The 22,633-nt window shown below is 44.0% G+C and overlaps 1 protein-coding gene across 3 annotated transcripts in view; it reads right to left on the bottom strand.

The window, feature by feature from the left end:
• Positions 1–22,633, bottom strand: part of SCHIP1 (schwannomin interacting protein 1) — a 119,570-nt gene that overhangs the window by 43,034 nt on the left and 53,903 nt on the right. Inside the window, exon 1 of one of the 3 annotated variants that reach the window (XM_014457158.2) lies at positions 1,827–2,157. The exons of the other annotated variants lie outside the window; for them this stretch is intronic. Within the exon in view, the coding sequence (XP_014312644.1) occupies positions 1,827–1,904 (78 nt within the window). The 5' untranslated portion in view covers positions 1,905–2,157. Of the gene's footprint in view, positions 1–1,826; positions 2,158–22,633 lie in introns of those variants that run through there. 3 annotated transcript variants of the gene reach the window in all.

The following is a 22,633-nucleotide window of genomic DNA, read 5'->3' on the forward strand; positions in this document are numbered from 1 at the left end:
TCCAATTAGGAAAAGTGATTTTTATACTACCTAATTCTTTTCCTGCTCTTTGTATTTTAAAGAAAACATATGTTGCCTTGTTTTGCCAGACGTTCTTAATGAAATTAAGACTAGTATTTTTTTTTAGCATAATGAAGCCTTCATAGTAAACACAATATGCATAAATTTGAAAGCATTTGCCTGAGCAAGGCAGTTAGAAAGCTGAACCGCCAAGAGAACAACTCTCATGTTTAGGGTCCAGAACAACATTGCCTGACCTCTGGCATCCTCCTCATCGAAGGGTTCCATCTAGGGGTGCTTCGTACTTGACCTATCAGACACCAGGTCTCCTGAAAGCTCACGTGGCATCCCACTGCCTCAGTTAGATAATGGGCTTCACACTGCAACTCTGTATTGTTGTTGTTGATGTTTTAAAGCCACTCGAGCCTTTCAAGCTTGTGGCTTTAGTCCGTGCTGTATCAGGTTGCCTCCTATCATCGCTCACTCATCCCAGGCATCTGGGCTCTCAGGTTCTAAGGAGCACGAAACTACAGGGGCCATTCTTTTATTGTTATTGCGTGAGCAACGGCATGTTTTTCATGTTTTCCTAAGTGCAAACTGACCTACACTTTTCTATCTGAGACGTTTTAACAAAGAAAACCGAGAGCCGTCTTTTGGCCCTGAACGTAAGAGGCAGGGTGAGAGGCGTGTCCGGGGCTGGGTAAGTGACCGACTCTGATTGCTGCACCCACTGCCGGCAGGAGGGGACTGCTGAGAGGTGTTAGGGTTTCAGGACTCTGTGCACTTCCCACCTCGGGCATTCATTCCCTCCTTGGGGATCGCAAGGGACAAAACCCACGCAGGGCAACCTGGCAGGTCATTTAAATCTCTCTCACATATTTAAGTTTCAGCTTCTGGAGAAAGAGCATAAATTATTCTGGGCTGCTCTAAGAAAGAAAGCATATACTCAAAACAGCCCCTATTCTCACACACAATTATGCATATAAGATGCAAACTGCCATATTTTGCATTATTATCAAGAGAGAAGCTTCTTTCTGTCTCTCACTCTGGGGAAAAAAGTTGGTGACATACTTGATCAAATTAGAAGTTTAGCAGCAAGTCTTCCTGTGTTAGTTCCATGATGGAAGGGCCCTTCTCTTTCATCCTGTACTGTGCCGTGACCTACATCTGACTTAGGGAAAATAATAAGGGAGGACGGAGCATGTGTTTAGCCTTCTGTGGACGGACAAGCACACACTTGCAGTTTAATTTCATGACCTCGCCCATATAACTAAAGCTATTTTTACTTGGGCCTCTTATTACCAGACAATTACCATATAAAACATTCCAAAAATATATTCACCGGCTTTCAAAAGAAAAGGCAAGCAAAGAATTAGTAGATACCGTATCAAATTTTGAAAACCCCACATCTTCTCTTTGTAAAACTTAATATTTAAAAAAAAGGTCAAAATTAGAAAGATAGGTTAAACATTCTAGTAATTTTTAGTTGCAGGTGAATTTTTAACATGTCAGTAATTTTAAAAATTCTCCCTTTATATAAAAAGCCTGCCTAGCAAGTAAATGTATAATATAAATTTTTCAACTTCAGAATAACAACATGTGTATTCCAGTTACTGCTAAAATATATTAATGAATACAAGCTGGGAAAAGCAGAAAGAAGTGCTTTCCCAGCTTAATGTATTCAATTCTGTGCATTTCAGCTTTCCTGAATATATTATGGCCATGGCCACTGACTGTGGAATTTGGCCACTTCTCAAGGGTGATCTTTCTCCCAGTTAGAAAAATGGTCCAATTGTTCACAAACAAAAGAACTCTCCCCCCCTTACCTTTTTATAATTCCCCTCCATATCCAATGGGGATTCTTGACTGATGATGTCATCCATTCCATCACTGTCCAAATTCATCCTTTGACTCTTTAGAATTTTACTTGAGAAAGAACCTCTCCTGAATTCTGATAGGCTGATGTGCCAATTGCTCAGGACCCTGCTCACTGCTCATGCTGACGTGGAGAGCCAGCTAAGAGTCTGTGCCCGGCTGTGCGTGCCCTTGTCCTGCTCTGGCTCGGAGACACCGCCCGCCCGGCCGGGTCTGCCCTGTGCGCTGGCACGGGGGCAGCTGCCGTTTTCTGAGGCTCCCTCGGCACTGACGCTCGGCCTGTGGAAAGCCCAGCCTTCCCACCATCTGCCGTGGCCTTCCCCTGGATGATCCCGCCTGGGCTCCTCTCCACAGCACCGTTCCTCTTCCCAACCAAGGAAAAGCTGCTTCCACTCCCCGGCTGCCCAGGTCAGGGCTGACTGTGGCTGGGAGCTCTGGGAGGAAACCAGCAACCTTATTCTGAACCCGGGGCCGAGTGGATGAGATAAAAATAGATGCAAACAACCCAGCCTCGCAGACTTCACCAGCGAGTTAAAAGCCGGGTATCCCATGACAGAACGAAAACAGTATAATTTCAAGGCTAACCTGTAAGACAGATGTTTGCTTTTCCTTTTTTCTTTTCCCCACAACCAATCATTTCTTAGCGTCAGATGTAAATGTCTCATCTTGTGGCAGAAGCCCCAGCACAAAGGTGAAACTTATTTCCAACCCCGAGAAGGACCCCTCCGCCCGAGGATCGGCGCTTTGCTCTATGCACACGGTCAAGAGAAAAAGGTCCATCCGCTTTTCTTTAAGATCCAGCCAGTGGCGGGCTTTTTCACAAAAGAGAAGGTTCCTTTCTGTTGCTCTCCTCACCCTTTCCCCAGGGCTTTTGGTTTCGTTTACTGGCTTTACATACAGAGAAGGAAAAGACTCACAGCTGGAGGATGTTTGGGTGCAAGAGGCAGACAACACACACACACACACACACACACACACACACACACACACACACACACTCATCACTGCTGAATGACTAGCGCCAGAGACTAAAAAATATACCCACTGCTCATTAAAAAAAAAAAAAAGACGTTACTGTTTGCAGAAGTGGGCCAAAGAGCTCCAAGGGCAAGCTCCATCTAACACCACCATCTCCTCCTCTGACAAGTGTAGACAGAAAGCAGCAGATGTACTAGCTCATACCTTTTCCTAGATGAATTCTTGACCAAGTTCCATGCTGTGAAGAACACCCTAATCAACCAAAAAATGCCATAAGGTAGCCTTTTGGCATCTGATCCTCTGCTGAAATGCTGGAATTCTATTGTCTATTTCCACACATTTTTAAAAATTCTGTTTGCTCAAGACTGGTGGCATGAATGTGTCTCGATGTAGTTGAGTGTAGCCCAACTTTTGCAAAGCAAATACCTTCCTCTGCAGCCCCTGACCCAAATCCAAATCCTCCCTGCACTCCACCCTCGGGCCCCCCGCCCCTCAGTCCCCAAGAGAGTGACCTGCACATTTGCAGACAGAACAATGCCAGGTTGTGTCTCAGGAGCCCCACTTGCACTTGGGCAGGGCTTCTCCCTAGCAGAGCCTCCCATGTCTTATTCTCTTCCAGACCCCAGGACCCTCATGCTAAGCAAGGCTCCCGCTATCTGCACACAAGGGACCCAAAACACCTCCCAGGGCTGTGAGGCAATGCAGGGTGCTGCCCCAATGTGGGTGTTCCCAACACCGGAGCATTCACCAAGGCTAAGGCTTTGGGGTTACAATGAAGCATCTGAAATGTAAAGGATCTGTGTATATTGAATCCTGTCAAAGGAGGTCACCTGAAATGAAGGAAGCATGCATCTTATTATAAGACATACCAGTATATTAACATAACAACAGTTACCTTTCCTGAGGGGTTGCTATGTGCCAGGCACTTTCCATGTGTGTCTTACACGTCTTCGATCCTCACAGTAACACTGTGGAGTAGATGCTATTATCATTTGCATTTTATAGCTGAGTGAGAGCTCAGTGAGGTAAGTAACCTGCCCACAGTGAGGCTGCTTGTGAATGGTCAGGCCAGAGGGTGAACCTGGGCCCTCTGCTTCTGTGGCCCACATTCTAAGTGGGCGTGCCAGACCGCCTCCCACTGGCTGCCTTGGTAAGAAACAAATGCCCACACTAAAATAATCAGGCACAGCTTTTAAAAGCTAAGATTTAGTACAGAGAGGATTCTGGCAGCACTTCTATAACAATATCACATACTGACTATCAATCGCACTTCAGGAACACCCAGGACGTATCACCATTATCCCCTGCCAATTAGACCTCAAGAAATAAAACGAGAGCGCCTCTACCGAGTACAGTGACCTAACACGCGGTACAGTGGATCTTTTCCAGTTCAACACGGTGCTTTTGGTGCCACTTCGGCTCCTTCCCGTCAGCCACGGGGTTTCAAGGCTGCTTCTAAGGGGGCAGGGTTTGCTTATTCACCTTGTTTCTCCCACAGCACCCAGACACGGCCTCACACACGTTAAGGGAACAGTGAAGAGCTGTTGCATAAATAGATGAACGCAGGAGAAATGTAAGTGTTGCTTAAAATGTTTCCTATAAATGCTGTCCATGGTAGGAAATATTAATAGTTCACATTACTGCTTTTCAAGCGAGATTTTCCGTGGAAACCACATATGTTCAAAGTTAAATATGGGTCTGCTTTGGTTGAAAGAGGGGGGCTACCATGAACTTCAGTCTCTGACCTTGGTTAGCATCCTAGTCCACTGAGCAATCAACAACCAAGAGCTAACATGGATGAAATTATAAAAATGTAGAGACTATAAGACTTAGTAAGATACATAACACTATAAGCCTCATCACTAATGTCGTTTTCCTTTCATTTTAACAGGGTGGGCTTAAATATACAGTTAAAATGACCGAACTCTTGAACTCATTATTAACGATGTATATGTATATACACATTCAAGTTAACGTACAGTAATAATATACTGACTGCATACACACACACACACACACACACACACACACACACTTTAATAATATATTCTCTTTTGGAGAAGGCACCTCAAAATCCAAGATGAAATTTCCCAGCCAAACTACAGCAACAAGGATTCGCACTAAGTGAAGGATGAACACCATTCTGCTCCTCCACCCACTACGCCTTTTCAGGTCATAAGTGATTCTCTAATAAGCACTACCCAGAGGCAAGTGACAGAACATCCCTCCTGAAACACGGATGCAAGAGCTTGCAGGGTGGCCCCCGGTGGTGATGAATTTTCTCTGCACCCTCCCCCAGAAGGTGCTCAGCACAGACACGCTCACAGAAGGAGCTGTACCACCGCTGTCTGGGTGGCTTGTACCAGCTTAAAATATCTGGTGATTTCCTATCATGTGGACTAACCTGTGATGTATTCTGCAGCTTTGCTACTCAAAGTGTGTCCTCTGACATTTCCTGGGAGCTGACTGGAAATGAACACTCTGAGGTCCCAACCCAGACCTACTGAATCAGAAAACACATTTTTAAAAAGAGCTCTTGGATTTGTGGATGCACCTTAAATTTTAGAAGCCTAGATCCAGACCCTGCAAAAATTTATTATACAGCCATTATTCTTTTACGTTAGATCATATTTCTGTGCTTGGTGGCAAGACTCTGACTTTAGATGTTTGGGGTCAACACTGTAATTAATTTCACTCCCAAGAGGTCCAAATGAATACAGGAAAGGAAAAAACAAACCACTGGAAGATGAGCCGTATGCAATGCGTGGTGGTTTTGCAGTAGCTATGCAAACAAGGGGATAAAGCCACTCGCGTCCTTTCTACAGAGACTTTTCTCTGTTCCTTCTCCACTGCCACCTTCTCCAAAATGAACGGTGCTGGCTTAACATGGGCCCAGACACTGACGCTATCCCTTAGAAAACATACACACAGCCACTGACAATCCCTGAGGTTTAAAGGGCTTTTTTCTCACCCCCTCCCCTGCCCTGAAATTCAAGGACTGGACCGGAGAGCTTCAGTTTCCTGTCAAGCCATGCCCTCAACTGCAAGGTGCATTGATCACGTGAGCTAATGCTTTTAAATGGTCATTATCGGGCCCTGGTGGAAATTATTGACTCTGAGAACACTGACCACATTACTGGGAAATCACTTAGGCATTGCCAAAAGATTTTCCAGTTCACAGATGGGAACTCTAATTCATCCCGACTAAGCCTGCAGCATCCACTGCCTGCCCTTCAACCTGAACATCCAAATTCTACCTGCTATACAAAGTGATACTTGAGTTGTAATCTTTTTTCAAATTATTTGTTTTCCTTCTGTGCAAAGTTCATTTAAATTTGCTTTGCTTTAAATCTTTGATGTTGAAAGTATTACATATATCCCCTTCCCCCCACTGACTCCTTCTATCCTGCTCCCATCCCCCACCCAGGCTTTCCCTACCCTATTGTCTGTGTCCATGGGTTATGCATATAGGTGTATGAGTTCTTTGGTTGATCTCTTTCCACCCACCACCCACCTCCTTTGCTTTGCTTTTCAATTAAGGCACTCTGGTAGCTAGATGAGCCATGAAAATATGCAGGGAAATTTTTAAATGGACTTTTCAGTATATGTTACAAAATTAAAATAATGACATTAGGAATGTGGGGTAGAGGAGGTGAAGGTGTTGGGAGTACAGAGCGTGCCAAACAGTCACCTGTATTAAAATGACTGAGGACCACAGACATAAATCTTTGTGCCCAACTGAAAACCTGAGCACAAGGAACTCAGCTGCGGTCACTCTGTGGGCCACAGCACGGCATCCAAACGGAACCAGGATTAATGTCCTCATTACGTTTCTCTGTGTTCTTAGCATTCTTTCCCCATTACTGGCTCTCCTATGCTGACTGTCATTATGCCTTTTTGAGAGTTGTTTTCTTCTGAATTCAAGCAGTTCTGTCAAAGTGCTTTCTATTTCAGGAAGCTTGGTAATTTCTGATGCTTTTAGATAGTGCAAAGGATAATACTAAGTACACCAAGATTTCAGATCTTCCCTTGGCACAGTGGATATAAATAAATAATAGGAGATGGCTGTATTAATGCTGAGCCTCTTCATGTGAAGTTATAATTAGTTACCCAAGATTGTGAGTGTGTGTGTGTGTGTGTGTGTGGACATGGGGTCTCTACTCTTCAAAAATCATGAATGCACTGACATGTACCAGAGAGATGTTCCTATTTCCTGTCCTCCCCCATCACCATCCTCTTTCCAAGAGAAAATACTAGATGTTTGGCTTAAATAGGTGTTGCATGTTTATTTCTTAAAATCACTGGATGTCTGAATCCTGATGTTTGAGGCACCAAGTGCTATTTTAAATGGCAATGTCTGTGCTTCTACTAAATTTCTATTTCAGATCAGGTGTGTAATGTAGCTCTGTTGAGATGATTTTTTGTTTGTTCTTATTTGGACACTTACTGCTTTGTTCACTCTGTGTTAAAACATATAAACTAGATTTTCAGATATCTTTCTTGGCTAAAAACAAGGGCAGAATTATATATCCAGAATTATTTTCTTAATTTTTAAGGTGATAGATATGTTACTGCCTCCTCAGAAAAACACACTGTATCTCAGCAAGGCAAAACACACTATATCCAGGCAAAACAATGAAAACAAAGTATTATCCAACACCATAGACTATGGGGAAAATGTTTCCAGTAAAAACATTTATAGAATCAGACAGAAAACTGTTCCAATGAACTCAGCTGTAAACGCCTGCATCAAATAGTGCACTACAATGCTTTGAAATTCCCTTTTCCATTAGGTCAATATATTTTTCCCTGCTGTGGATGAAACAGGCTTAAATTGGGCGGAATCTTAAATGAATTCAAATTTGATACCTTTGTTTTCTCATTCACAGGAACAAGGGATTGGGAAATGAACCCTCGCTTGGCCTGGTGTCAGTAGGGACAGAATATATTTCCTTTCCTTTGTTAACCATTAAATAACCCACTAGAATTTGAGCGTGAAGGCTGTTTACTACTCTCTCTAGTAAGAATTTTCACATCTTGGTGTACTACTTAAACTGATATACTCCCTAGCTTTATCATTTCAGACCAATATAGGCCACCTTTTATTTTATGTGCTGGGTATAGCACTTTCACTGGGCCAAAACATTTTGCCCAAGAAAACTTTGGTGTTTCAGGAGGCAGTTAAGTTATCCCTCCATATGGTAAAAATATTTATTATAACTTTGCAAAATTCAACATATTAAGAAAGGCAGCTTGGATATGAGTGCTTGCCTCAACCTATCACAGGTGTTTTGAAAAAGCGCTTGGGGACAGACCATGAGGCTCACCTTGGGAAAATTCATGGGTGAAGGATTAGTAGGTGCGGAGGTATATTCTTAATGCATTGCCTCTGGGAATGCTGGGATGTTTCTCTCATTCATTTTGTCTTCCCCTAGCCCCCATTTTGGCAGATGGGATGTTAGAAATTCTGGCAACTGGCCAAGAGGCTCACAAGCCAGGTGCCTGGACTGCTGGGGTCAGCTTCACCAACTCCCTGTTGCAATGCAGAGATCCGAGCTTCTCTCTGGTATTGTGATGGGAAATCCTGATCCTGAGAACTCAGAACATCACCAACCGCAGAATGCAATTCAACCCAACAGACATGTATCGAACACACACTCTGTGTAGGGCAGGAAAGGAAAATAAGGCTCTGGCCTCCAAGAAGACTGCTGTCTAATGGGGGAGACGGACTATACGTCACTGGCTGCAAATGGATTCTCAGAGGTAAAACCGAAGTGCACTGAGAACTTCTGACTGGGGACCCGAGGGGAAGGTGCCCTTTGAGCCTTGACAGTTGCATCAGCCTACAACAGGTCGAAGCAGGTGCAGTGTGAGCAGGAGACATACCAGGCCTGTGGTCGGCAAACCGCGGCTCGCAAGCCACATGCTGCCCTTTGGATCCTTGAATGTGGCTCTTCCACAAAATACCATGTGCGGGCGTGCACGTATAGTGCGATTGAAACTTTGTGGCCCATGCGCAGAAGTCGGTATTTTGTGGAAGAGCCCGTATTTTGTGGAAGAGCCACACTCAAGGGGCCAAAGAGCCGCATGTGCCTCGCGAGCCGCAGTTTGCCGACCACTGTACCAGGCTGAGGAACCAAAGCAAAGCAGTGATGGCAATGAGGGGCAGGAGTGTGGGATCTGGAGGGAGGACTGTGTCCGGCTGGGGGTTCAGGTCATGGTTAGGCCTTAAAGGCCATGCAAAAGGGTGTGGGCTGAATCCCACGGAAAATGGGGAGGCATTCTAGATTTCTACCAGGCTTCCTCAAGACCAGGTGTGTGTTTGAGGAAGAGCCTCTTTAAGCTCCCCAGGGAGAAAGGAGATGAGAGTCACTGACATATCACCTTACTTTCTTTTCTTTCAAGGCTAGATTCCCACAGTAGCAAAGAATGTGAGGGCATGATCTGTATCTGAGGTGGTCGAGGACAATTGGGGCGATGGCAAGAAAGGGATGAAAGCACGTCATTGTTTGTATATACACACACACAAGTCCCCAAAAACCAACTGCTGGGAAAGAGGAGAAAATATTCGGGAGCTTTGAAGCAAAACGGACCCTCTGACCCCAACTTGAGCTGTCACATTAACAATATCGCCAAGCTTTCTACCAGGGGCTGTTTAGAAGAATGTGGCCTAAGAAGGCTGCCAGGCCCGAAGCTGTGGGCGAGGCTCTTTCCTGAAGAGGCTGGCTTCCTCCCAAGTCTGGAAGATGGAGGTCCACAGCTTTATCTAAACACGGCTACCACGGAAAATGACAACACATGCCTCAGTAACCTCTTCGCTAATGTAAATCCCGAGGGGGAAAAGTGCATGGCGATGACGTGAGAGCCTTTAAAAACACAACCACCCACAGAAAATCCTGCCCCAGCATTTCTCTCTGATGGTCCCTCCTTGGAGGAAGTTGTTCTCTGCACAGTGCTTGTAAAACACCTGCAACCGAGGTTTTCGGGCTCCTGGTAGCAGTGAAACTCTCTTTCAAAGCAATCATCTACTTGGAAAAGCAATATACGAGAATCAATTACAGTTTCCTATATTAGCAACAAACAACTGAGAGCGGGAGTGGTGCATGGTTCTCCCTGGCTGCTTCCCAGCCTTCACGGGGTCCCTGCTGTGCACCAGAGAAGGAGCGAGCTCTTAATTTCTGGTAACAGACCTGGTTATGCAGAAAGGTGGCCTCCCACAGGGGACCTGCCAACTTCCATGCCAGGGTGATAAGTAGGAAAAATCCCATTTCCCAGATAAGAAAAGCAACAGGAAATATGGGGATCATTTGACCCTCAATGAGAACTTTCAGGTTAACGGCAGGTGTTGGGGGAGGGAGGACAAAATCAAAACATAAGAAACCAGGGTGCTATATACCCTGGCCTGGTAGCTCAGTTCATTAGAGCATCCACCTGATACACCAAGGTTTCTGGTTCCATCCCCAGTTGGGGGACACACAAGAGTCAACCAGGGACTGCATCAATGGGTGGAGCTGCAAATCTAGGTTCATCTCTCGCCTTTTCTCTCTCTCTCTCTCTCTCTCTCTCTCTCTCTCTCTCTCTCTCTCCAATAAAGAAAATTTTATAAAAAGAAACCATGATGCTATGGTACTTTATATATAGTAGGCATATCCATCCATATTACTTAAGGGCTTGTTCTAAGCACCAGGAAAGCATATGGATACAAATATGAAAATCCCTGCCCTCATGGAGCTTACATGGTGGGAGGGAGACAGAAAATACACAAATCAATATGTACTCTGATAGATGGTAATGAATGCCAAGTATACAAATAAGTTACATAAGTGTAACAGAGATGTTGGGATAGATTTGGAAAGTTGGAAGCTGACATAATAAGTCTAGAGAAGGTAACATTTGAGCAAAGACTTGAATAAGCTATGGGGGATACTGACAGGAAAAACACAGGATGGCCAGTTGAATATGAATTCCTCATAAACAGTGAACGATTTTTTTAGAATACGCATGTCTCAAACACTGTAGGAGATTTGCTAAATCTGGCAGCCCTAAGTGGAGCAGCATATGCCAGGTAGGAGGGAGGGGGGATGATGGGAAGGGGGAATGTGGGAGGGGACTCCAAGAGGAAACAGGGCCCTGGGTGGCCCAGAGTTTTATTCTGAGCAGGGTTTTGAGAGGGGTGACACGCTCTGACTTAGGTTTTAAAAGATCATTCAAGGGCAGGAGCAGCAAGAACAGGAGGCCATTACTGCTGCAATGATAATGATGACAATGATAATATACATCTAGACATAGGCACCAAAATGAGCATGGAATTTGGGAGGAGGGAAGGGGATGGCCCCTGAAGCCGCATTCATGAACTCTCCATTAAGAAACGTTGGTATACATTTATGGTAGGAAAGGAATCAGTCCTAGAAATAAATTCTATCTACTCAGTAGCAATGCTAACTTCGGGAAGTTGCTTTAACCCATGACATTATCATTCTTAAAAATAATTGAATACGCCATCATCCCCAAGGGGGGAAGTTTCTGAAACACATCAGACTGTCAATATGGCATCACGAGTGACTGTGATAACATCAGGCCAAGGACTTGGAGAAACCGCCCTTCCTGAATCCAATCTCAGTGGTGCCAGCTGGGTTCTAAGATTCAGGTGTCTAAGTGGGATCGAGACTTTGCTTCCAGGTTACTGTTTTTGTCTTTGCTGAGCTACGGATAAAGGGAGGGGTTTCAAAAGAACAAACAAATGAAGGTAGTTCTACCACAGAATGTGCCTGATACCCTTCATTGCGTTGTGAAAATGAGCCATAAACACTTCAAAACTGTCAAACACACAATGACAGTGTTACATGTTGTAGATCATATAAAAGAAAGTCAATTTGTCCTCCTCTGGGAAAGGCAGTAGGCTAACAACATCCCTCCTTTCCAGATGAAACTGCTGACATTTGACCAATGTTTGACCTAGAAAAACAGTGATTTCGTGTTCAACCTAATGCAAAGATATAGGGAATCATCCTGGAGTAGCTTGCCTCTCAAAAATTAAATTACAGAGTTTCTCTGAAAAGAGAGGAGAAAAATTATCTTAATTATGATAGTCATTTAATCATCTGGAGCCGTGCCAGAAGTAGGCCGGCCCTGCAGAGATGTTGACACTCTCCACTCCCGAGCTCGGTCTCATGTGCAATGAGGACTTTGTTGTTTCCTCAGCATCTTGACCCCTTTCTCTTGGGAAGGATTTCTGTGAAGCAAGCATCTTGATACGTAGGCTCTATATGGACCTAAATGTACCATAAAGGGAAATCCTCTACTACAATTACAGAATTGCAATTATGAAGCAGAGAAAGAGGTGGATAAATATATTCTACAGGCACACTTCACTTACCCCAGAAACCACTGCCTGAAGTCTTGTGAAATGTCCTATTCCGCCTGCATACATTTACCCCTGTGAAATCTGACCTGGGGAGAAACACCTGCTCGTCTCGGGTAACCTACCTCACACAAGGAAGAGGCATTGTTGAGTGAGAGAGCTGGTCTCTCAGAGCTTCTAAACTCGGTCAGCTGAGTAAAGCCCGATATTACCTATCCAGGACTTCGATGAGCCATGCCAGAGGTGCACAGAGCAATTTCTCGGGGAACATTCTCGCTGTCTGTTTACAAGGAGGATACTTGCCATGCTGTCTCCACACAGGAAGGAGTTATTAACACTCTAGAACTGGTCTTTGGAAGGCAGCTACGTGTGTAATTCATAAACTCCAGACAGCAAATTAGCATATAGATGAATATGCATTGTAAAACATTTTCTACTTGGGAGTTTTTTTATGCATGCGGGCTGGTACCTTCATTCTTATTCACTAACCATCTAAAAACAATCTATTAGTAAAAATAAGTTTGGAAACACAAGTGCAACTTTAAACATCAAAGATACGCTGGCTGATCTTTGAAAATGTCTAAGATCATCGATTACTCCCTATTTACATCATTTCCTTAAAGACAATCCTAAAAACTGGACGTGAAGCAACTCACATCCTATGCAATGAGCAAACACCATATTCTCCGGACTAGATCCCCCCCCCCCCCCAAGCCCCTTAAATTCAATTACAGTTGAAATAGTTCCTCTTATTCTCAGGCATACAGAACACGCAAAGCACAGATCACCCTCGGTGGATTTCACATATGCCTTCAAGGCCAAGGAAACAGTGTTTTCTGCCCCATTAGTCCCAGAAAACCTAATTACAATTCAGATACTGGATGCGATGGAGGCCAGGAGAGGAGGATGGCAAATCCCTGGAAAATCCGGAGAGGCAACCTGCTGCTTGGCAAGAGGAAGGCCTCCCCTCCCAGAGGATGCCGGCCTCGCAGCCCGGCTGTAAATCTTACCTGGTACGAACAGTTCTCCTGATGCACCATCTCAGTGCATCCTAGGGCGCAGACCCCAAGCAGGACGGCTCCGCGAGGCTGCGGGAGCGCGCGGGGCACCCGCGGCGGAGAGCACGCCCTGGGCAGGCAGGGCTCCCCGCAGAGGAAAATGGATGCTGTTTCCCGATCAACCTGCGCAGTGGCACCGCCTGTGCGGGAGGCGCGCAGCGAGCTGGGCTGAGCCGAGCTGAGCTGAGCTGAGCTGAGCTGCTCTCCTCTCTCCGCGGAAACCAGCAGTGAGGCTCACAAACATGGAGCGAGGACCGGCCTGGGGGAGGGGGCGCTCATCACTGGCACAATCAGCCAATTATATTAGCCGCACAAAGAAAGGGATCAGGCTGGGGCTGGGGCTGGGGTGACCTTCTGGTGCTGTAGGCAGGCAGTTAACGGGCTGTGGGCAGGCGGTTAACGGGCGTGGAAACATTCTAGTCCTCATTAAAGGGGAAAGGCCCGCGAGGGAGAGAGATGGGCGCAAACCAAGGCTGCAGCTGAACGAGATTTCTCACCCCCGCCCCCCAACTCCCCCACCTCCCTCCCCGCAGGCATCACCCTGCCTTCCCACAGAGGCTGCCTGGATGGTGCTTATGGACAGAGAGGCCTGGGGGCTCAGTTCAGAACTTTTAACGTGCGAGAGGGAAAACGACCCCCTCTGAATACTGACACGGAAAGGATGTTTTCTGCGCTGAGTTTATGAAGTGTGTGTCAACTTTATCACGAAATGAAGGGTCTTCGTTCTTTAAAAAAATATTACTTTGTAATTCTTTTGATACCCCACTGATTTTTGGCTCTCACCTGCTTTTTAAGTCCACCAGAAATCAGGTGAAATAATTATTCCTATAGTTTTGGTTTGCTTGTTTTTTTAGGGACAGGGCTTATTAAAGTCAGTTTAATTCATTTCATGAAAATGAACCTAAATTGCAAGTTTTTTATAGGCTTTGTGTGTGTGTTTACCTATCATCTATCTATTTATCATCTATCTATCTACCTACCTACCTACCTACCTATCTATCTTTATATAGGTCCAATGCTGTGACTTGACTATGTAGACATCCCCAATCCTATATAATAAAAGGCTAATATGCAAATTGTCCCCTCTATCGGGAGTTTGACCAGGGGGCAGGCTGGCGGGTCAACAGCCCGAGGCCCTTCCCCCCAGCAGGCCCAGCTGATTGGCCTGATCAGGGCTGGCTGGCCGAACCCCACCCGTGCACGAATTCATGCATCAGGCCTCTAGTATAACACATGATCCTAGAAACCAACCACTGTGCTTAACAAGCAGCAATGCAAAGAACTCTGCACTTGCAGATGGTAAGCAAAGGAAATATAAGTTTCTGGGGATCAAAGGATCCAATTTTTGAACTGCTTCAGGGCCTTTCTAGGATTTTAGGATTTATAAAAAGGATCACCCAGGCCTGTAAATTTCTGAAGCTAGCTTAATGATGGAAGATTAAGAAAAGAAACACAATAAAATAAAAATTTTCTTATCTATTTTCCTCAGTTGCCATAGGCAATTTGTTTTGTTGTTTCCTAATAAAATGGCCCTGAGCACATAACGGTACTCAATAAAAACTTGACTGAATTTAAACCATCAATTAAAAAAAAATCAATAGGGATATTATATTTAATATCTATCTATCAATTTATCTTCCCCAAAACTCTTATTAATAACTGCAGCCTTCATTGTGCTGCTGATAGAGAAAAACAAGTACTTTTGCCCAAGGAACGCAATCAACATGTTTGACAAGCGTTCATATCACGCTCTATCTTAAGGAATGGTGAGAGTTTCCATTTGGAATAGTTGGTGGCATATTTTTAATTGTATAACAAACATCTCTGTTACTTGGAAAGAGAAAAACCTATTTTTTGAAATATTCTTCATTTTTGCTCTTTGATTTAGAACTATTCTTCATTTTTGCTCTTTGAGATTCAAACAGGAGAAAAGTTGGCTACCTCAATTCAAGGCCACTGACACACTCACATGCAAGGCTTCAGCCTTCCGGGTCAGGGGAGTGAAAAGGTGGCAGGGAGGGCCCACATGGCGATCGCACAGGCTCACATTTCAGCCCTGGGTTCACGGGTTAAAGGAAAGTATTCTGGAGACGCACCCTCAGCTCACAGCTCGTCTCCCTGGAACATAGCAGAGAGACAGGGCACATAACATGTGCAGGATGTTTTAGGCCTCCTGGTTGGCAGGTGGCACGATGAAGCAGAAGCCTGAACTAGATTATGAGTCTTCTCAGATACAGGACGAAGAAAAGAGGACAGAAACTTTTCAGGGAAAGGAAACAGTGTGCAACATCACCCCATCCCAACCTCCATGCTTCCCTACTGAGCACTCCACGCAGGACAGAGAGGGGCAGAGCCGGCTGTCTGTGTGGAGTGCTGTGTTTGTTACACAACCACCTAGATGCAGGCTCTGGAATCCCAGGTATGTGCAAGGACAAGCAGGCCAAGGCAAAGGCTTCTTTTGCAAGGCAGCAAATAAGATGAAATGGAAATCTTACGCCTAAAGTAAAAGGCATAATCCCAACTTTCCAAGACAGAACAGTTTTAACTTCAAAGGCTGTTCAAACTTGACTCAAGTTACTACTTTGACAGTCTGTGACCTTAAGACTCGGGAACATGCTTTCAAAAGCTGTACCAGGCCACTTCCTGGACTCTGTTTTCCTCTGAAAACTGGAAGCTCTGCGACATATTACATAAGCTCCTGAAGACATTTATCATCTGTTGTTAAAAAAAAAAACCTAAACATGATCCCACTCTTCACAGTTGCTGTTCCATAAATAGTGGAAATGACTCAGAGGTGGCTCTGGGCAGAACAGATTTCTGACAATTGTATCCCAAATCCTGACAAAAAAAAAAACAAAACTTCTCAAGTGGCATAAACAAGTTGAAAAAAGAAAGAAAGAAATATATTAAGCAAGTTTCCCTTTGTAGTCATTCACTGAAAAGGACTTTATGTTACAATTTAAATTATGATTTGCTTGTACAAAAAACTTTAAACAGAAACCAGCTGTTCCAAGAACATTTAAGCTAGAATAATTTATCGAACTACAGTAATGTTTGTTATTTTTGAACTAAAAATATTGAACTGTTTAAATATGGGTTATATAACATAGAGATTCAGTTCTTTTTCCTCAAGTCCTCACAACTTCCCTTCCCATAAGAAGTATTGGGTTTCAAATTTAGGCAGGACCTCAAGAGATACACTGTTACTTTCTAAGCAGGCCTAAGAAAGTTGTTCAAGAATATAAACCCTCCTTCAACAACAAAAAGGCATCAAAGTAAGAGAGGAAAAAAGCCCAGATATTCTGGTTTATACCTTATGAGTGTGTTCAAATGAAACAATGCTAAATGAGGACCCAGGAGTCCTGGCTGGGTAGCTCAGTTGGCTAGAGTGTGGTCCCAATACACCAAGGTTCCAGGTTTGATCCCTGGTAAGGGGACATACAAGAATCAACCATTGAATGCATAAATAAGTGGAACAACAAATTGATGTTTCTCTCTCCCCCTCCTCTCTCTCCTTAAAATCAATTTTTAAAAATATATTTTATTGATTTTTTACAGAGAGGAAGGGAGAGGGATAGAGAGTTAGAAACATCGATGAGAGAGAAACATCAAACATCTGCCTCCTGCACACCCTCCAGTGGGGATGTGCCCGCAACCAAGGTACATGCCTTTGACCGGAATCGAACCCGGGACCCTTCAGTCCACAGGCTGGCGCTCTAGCCACTGAGCCAAACCAGTTAGGGCTAAAATCAATTTTTTAAAAAAGGACCCAGTAGAGTAGATTTGGAGAAATGAACCCCTGTTGACTGAGCCAATGTAGTCTGGCCTTGAAATAAAAAATTATCATCAAGTAAAAGTGAGGTTGCAGTGTAGTACTACTTAAATCTCAACCCAAGTTATGTTTTAAAAGGGAAAAAATTACCATTATTCATATTTCTGCCACCAAGCAAACTATTGTGTAATTAAATCCAAAAAAGTATTTTTTAATCACAGCAATTAATAGCAACAGAATGAGGGTTGGGTTTTTTTTGTTTTTTTGACAGTAAATATAGTGATAAAAAGTCACACCCACAGGTCATCTGAGCCTACAGTTTCAAAAGTGAATTATTGGGTTTATGGACTGACCTGGAAGGGACACAGGGAACTTTCTGGCACAAGCTGTATGACTTGATAAAGACTTGGCTTACTCAGGTATACATTTGTCAAAAACAGACTGAATAGTATATTTAAGATTTGTGCGTTTCATTGTATATAAAACGTATCTTAAAATAATAACAAAGGTTCTGTTAACAAATTTTAACTCTACTTAATGATATGCAGACTGAAGTATGTAGGTGGAGACTCACTGATGTCTGTAACTTACTTTGAAACTAATCAAATAAATAAGATGAATTGATGGATGGAGGGATGGATTGATGGAAAGCTGTGACAAAGCAAGTTTAGTAAAACATGAATTCTTCAGTCTGAATGGTGCATAAATGGGTATTCACCTAAACATTTTTCAGTTTGAAAATATTATTAAAGAAATGTTGGGGGGGGGGGATAAGTTACTGCAGGCTACAGAAGATGAAAAAGGAAGTCATTGTTCTCAGTATTAACCTTTTAAACTTTCCTTAGAAATTTTGGAAAGGCAGGAAGAAATTTTATATAGCTTTTAAGTTATGCTTCTTTATAGGGCAATGGAAGAAAAGCAATGGTAGGGGAAATTAATCCTGTTCACTTCAGAGAGAAACAGGTCTTTGAGTGACCCACCCAAAGAAGAACACAACTGGCATCACCCGAGACAACAAATCTGAGAAAATGGCTTTGCAGTTTACAAAGTGCTTTTCCCAATGTCTCCCTTGATTCATACAACCCTGTAGTTGAAACAAATTTCTATTATGTGCCATGTGAAGAAGTGTTTCTGCCCTCAAAGGCTTTGGTAAGAGAAATAAGGCAATACACAAATAGCTGCATATAATGATGAGTGAATGAATTAAGTGCATCCAAAGAGATTTTGTTGTTCACTCACTAGAATTCAGAAGAGGAAGAAAATTCTTAGCTAGGGCAAACCAGGAGTCAGCAATAATCTTGTTCGTTTGATTGTTCTCTTCTTAAATCTCTATTTCTAGATTAATGTCAATTTCCTCAGCACTTGGATCTTGGTTGGTTTATTCAGTGTTCTTATCCTCAGAATCTAAAATAGTACCTTGCATGTAATGGGCTCTTGATAAATATTTTTGAATGAATGATTATGACCTTCAGAAAGTTACCTCATTGCTCTTAGCCTCAGTTTCTTCATTTCTAAACTAAGGATGTTAATTCCTTACTTATTGGGTTGATGATAGGATGCAATGAGAATAACATGTAAAATAGCCCTTGTTGCTCGGGAAAGGATCAGAAATAGATTTTTTGTCCTCTCCTAATTAAAGGCAATAACAACAGTCCAAGGAATAAAGAGAGGCCTGAAGGATGGAGGTGATAGTGGGAATGGGAAGGAAAAGACAGGGGGATGCATTCCCTGAAACACCATGAAAAATGATCTGTAGGCACCTAGGCAATGATGAGACATGGGGGAGTAAACAAGACAAGGAATCATAAGGTTCGGAGACCCCTGCCGAGGAACACTGGTGCTGTGAAAAGAAATAAGGAAGTTAGAAGAAGGAACTAATTCTGAGGGATTCGGTTGCAGTAATGAGGTCTTTTATTTTTCACCATAAAGTTATGAGTTGGAGGTGCAGGAGGCTCACAAGAGAAGTCAGGCCAACAGGTAGAATTTGGAGGTCTTTTTCAAGGAGAAAATAGTTGAAGCTATAGAAATGGATTAGATTAAGGAAGTGATTACAAAGAACTAATGAGAAACAATGACATCTCCATGGTAAACAAAATAAGGATACCCCCAAATATCTACATCCTAATCCCCACCTGGGAAAGGGCAATCAAGGTTGCTAATCAACTGACCTCGAGATGGAGACATTATCCTGAGTTATTCTGATTGGTCCAATGTATCACAAGAATCCTGATAAGGTAAAAGGAGGAGGCAGAAGAGGAAGAACCACAGAGATGGCAGTGTAGGAAAGACTAGGGTTGGTTGTCTTTGAAGACAGAGGAAGAGATCATAAGCCAATGAATGTGAGAGGCCTACAGAAGACAGAAAGGCAATGTAACGAGAGGTCAAGGAGAGGGAGAGGAGGTTGACAGAGCTCAACGGTTTCAAATACTGCTGGGAAACTGAAAAGACTAATAGTTGAACGGGAAACCCAACCGAAAGCCATTAGTTTTGACTATTGGAAAGTCATCAGTTTCCCTTAAAAGAATAATTTTGGTCGTAGTGTTTTAGGGGTGGATGCCAGGCTATAAGTGGTTAAGAAGTTGAGGGACTGAGTAGAGAGTAGTTTGTAAAGTATGTGGATAAATTAGAGCAGTGGTTCTCAACCTGTGGGTCGCCAACCTGTGGGTCACGACCCCTTTGGGGGTCGAACGAACCTTTCATAGGGGTCGCCTAAGACCATCAGAAAACACATATATAATTACATATTGTTTTTGTGATTAATCACTATGCTTTAATTATGTTCAATTTGTAACAATGAAAATACATCCTGCATATCAGATATTTACATTATGATTCATGACAGTAGCAAAATTACAGTTATGAAGTAGCAACGAAAATAATTTTATGGTTGGGGGTCACCACAACATGAGGAACTGTATTAAAGGGTCGCGGCATTAGGAAGGTTGAGAACCACTGAATTAGAGCATTAGGGTAGTAGCTTGAGTATGTAATAGAATTAGAGAGTTTGTGGTTATGGCTGATTTTTAAGACAGGGGAGATCCAAACATATATGTGGGCAGCAGAGAGGGAGCCAGGGAGTAGCGAGAAACCGACCATGGTGAGAGGAAAATAACTGAAAGGGCCAAGTCCCGGCAGAGTGAGATCAGGAGCACATGACAGGAGTTCATTCAGCCTTGGAACTGAGGACATGGTGAGTAAAGTTACCCGCCAATGTTGAGGAAGGAGGAGGTTGCAGGGAAGATGGGGAAGATGCAGGAGCACGGATGGGTGAGTACCCTTGATTGGGTCTTTGAAGGAACAGCGATGCTATAAACTGCAAGGACAGGGAGGCTGGCTAGGGTGGTGGGACCAGAGAGGCTGGACCAGCTTTTCCAAGAGATGTTCTAGGGGATGTTGCTGTATTACTTGAGAATATTCAACTAATGCTATCGGAGAACAAGATAAACAAATGGAATGGATAAAACTTATAAGATGTGTTAAGTGTAGGTAATGAATATGTAGTAGCTTGTCACACAGAGGTAAAATGGGTAACTGTGTTAGATTTAGACAATGAATAAGCAAGTACACAGAGGCAGAATTCATGAGATGTACTAAGTATTGCAAAGTTAGTCACCTGGATGTCTTAGATTAGATCAAGCATGTGTGCTGAGCATAGAGCACAGAAAGTGATAGAAAGACTAAAGAATCCTCTAATATTCACGGCACACTAAATAACCTGAAGCACACGAGGCACTCAATATTCATTGGACGGTACAGCGGCTGCCCATTTGAGACACCCATTCTGGTCCTCTGTGTCATTTGCCCAAATAATACAATCTACAGCTGCTCATCAGGTGAGGGGGCAAGCTGCAGAGGGAGCCAGGGGACTCGCCCCTGTATCTCTGCTAAAGCAAGTTGTGTGTCATTAGCAGACACCTTCTGTCTAATTGGGGCTCCTTTCTCAAACCTCAACTCTGGTTCGTAACCATATCGTCAACAGGGAAGGTGGCTGCGGCGGAAAGGCTGGGCATACAAATACTGCATGACCCAAGATTCAGGTAGTGTGGTCCTTCCACACTCCTGCACCATATCCTCAGTGTGATTCTGGTGAGGAAGAAGTTAGGGAAAAATCCCAACAAGTGGAGCGAAGAAGTAGTCCTCATCACAGGACCCTAAGGCACTAGGTCCTCTCACCTGAGCTCCCCACCCCCACGCATGATCAGAGGGAAACAGGTTATGGCAGAAAACCCCTGCAGTGGTCACAGAAGTCACAACAACAAGGCTAAAACCAGGTCATTCCAAGATGGAGGAAAAACAGACCAGAGAGCACCTCCAAAGCTCATCATACCATCGTTATAATGAAAACTGACATAAGTAGGGAGTCCAGGGGGGCGAATACCATGACACTTCCAGAATGGATCATGTTAGGAATAAGGTCCCCTCTCAACCAGAAGGTGCGGTCAGAATTTGGCACCACAAAGCTTAGAAACATCCCACCCTCAGAAACACATAAAATCCCAAGAACTCCTGACCACAGTGTGCAATCCACTCGCACTGGCCTGAGTCCATTTGGAGATGTACTTCCACTTCTTTCCAGGGGCACGTGTGTCCTGGCCTATTTTTCTCTACCTGAATAAAACTTGCTCTCATTCTCACTTTGACTCACACGAATCAAGAGTCTGGAGGTTGGGTGACATGCGAAAGGTCTGGACCGTGCTGGGGCAGGGCCATCCCCGGGCATGGAACTGGCCCGGTGACACTGGGACCAACTCCAATTCATGAGGAGGTGGGGGTTTTCCTACACCACCAAGCAACTCTTGGACACTAGCTGGGTGTCCTCCAATTCAACTCAGTTCTGACACTATCAACCTGGTTAAGGGTTTAGTCCATATGACTATCCTTCCTCCCCATTTCAGATGCCAATTGCAAGTCCGGGTTGTCACCTGCACTTCTGCAACTCAGGAAAAGCCAGATGTAAGAGATGTGTAGGGCAAGGTATGGGGGAAAGGGCATACCTTTCTCTCTCAGCATGCCACCCTTCCCAAATCTCCACATGTTCACCTACCCAGATGCTCTCTGAACCCCATTGTTTAGAGTTTTTATGGAGACTTCATTTTATAGGCACTATTGATTAAATCACTGGCCATTGGTGATAGATGCCATCTCCAGGCCCTCTCACCTCCCCAGGGGCCTCAGGGTGGGGGAACGAAAGTTTCCATTCTCTGATCCTGTGGTTGGCAGCCCCTGGCAATCAGTCCCCAAACTGTGGTGCCTTCTAAAAGTCACCTCGTTAACATAACAAGAGATACCCTCACTTAGGAAATTCCAAGGGTTTTAGGAGCTCAGTGCCAGAATGGGGATGAAGACCAAATCAGAATATCACACTAAGTATATCAGCTCATTCCATCTGGAGCCCTTGCTGCTTGATATGCACTGGATTTAATGAACTATGATTTGAGCAGCTTAATCTGGTCTGAGACTTCTGGGAGAGTGCCTGGTAGTGAACTTGGAAGCTACTATTGTGGGAGACTGGGGACCTTTGGCCGGTGGGGGGAGGGGGAAGAGGGAGGGGGGGGGGGGGGGCTCTCAATGAGCAAAAAAAAAAAAAAA

Source organism: Myotis lucifugus, unplaced genomic scaffold, assembly GCF_000147115.1.
Source record: "Myotis lucifugus unplaced genomic scaffold, Myoluc2.0 scaffold_70, whole genome shotgun sequence".
Classification (NCBI taxonomy): domain Eukaryota; kingdom Metazoa; phylum Chordata; class Mammalia; order Chiroptera; family Vespertilionidae; genus Myotis; species Myotis lucifugus.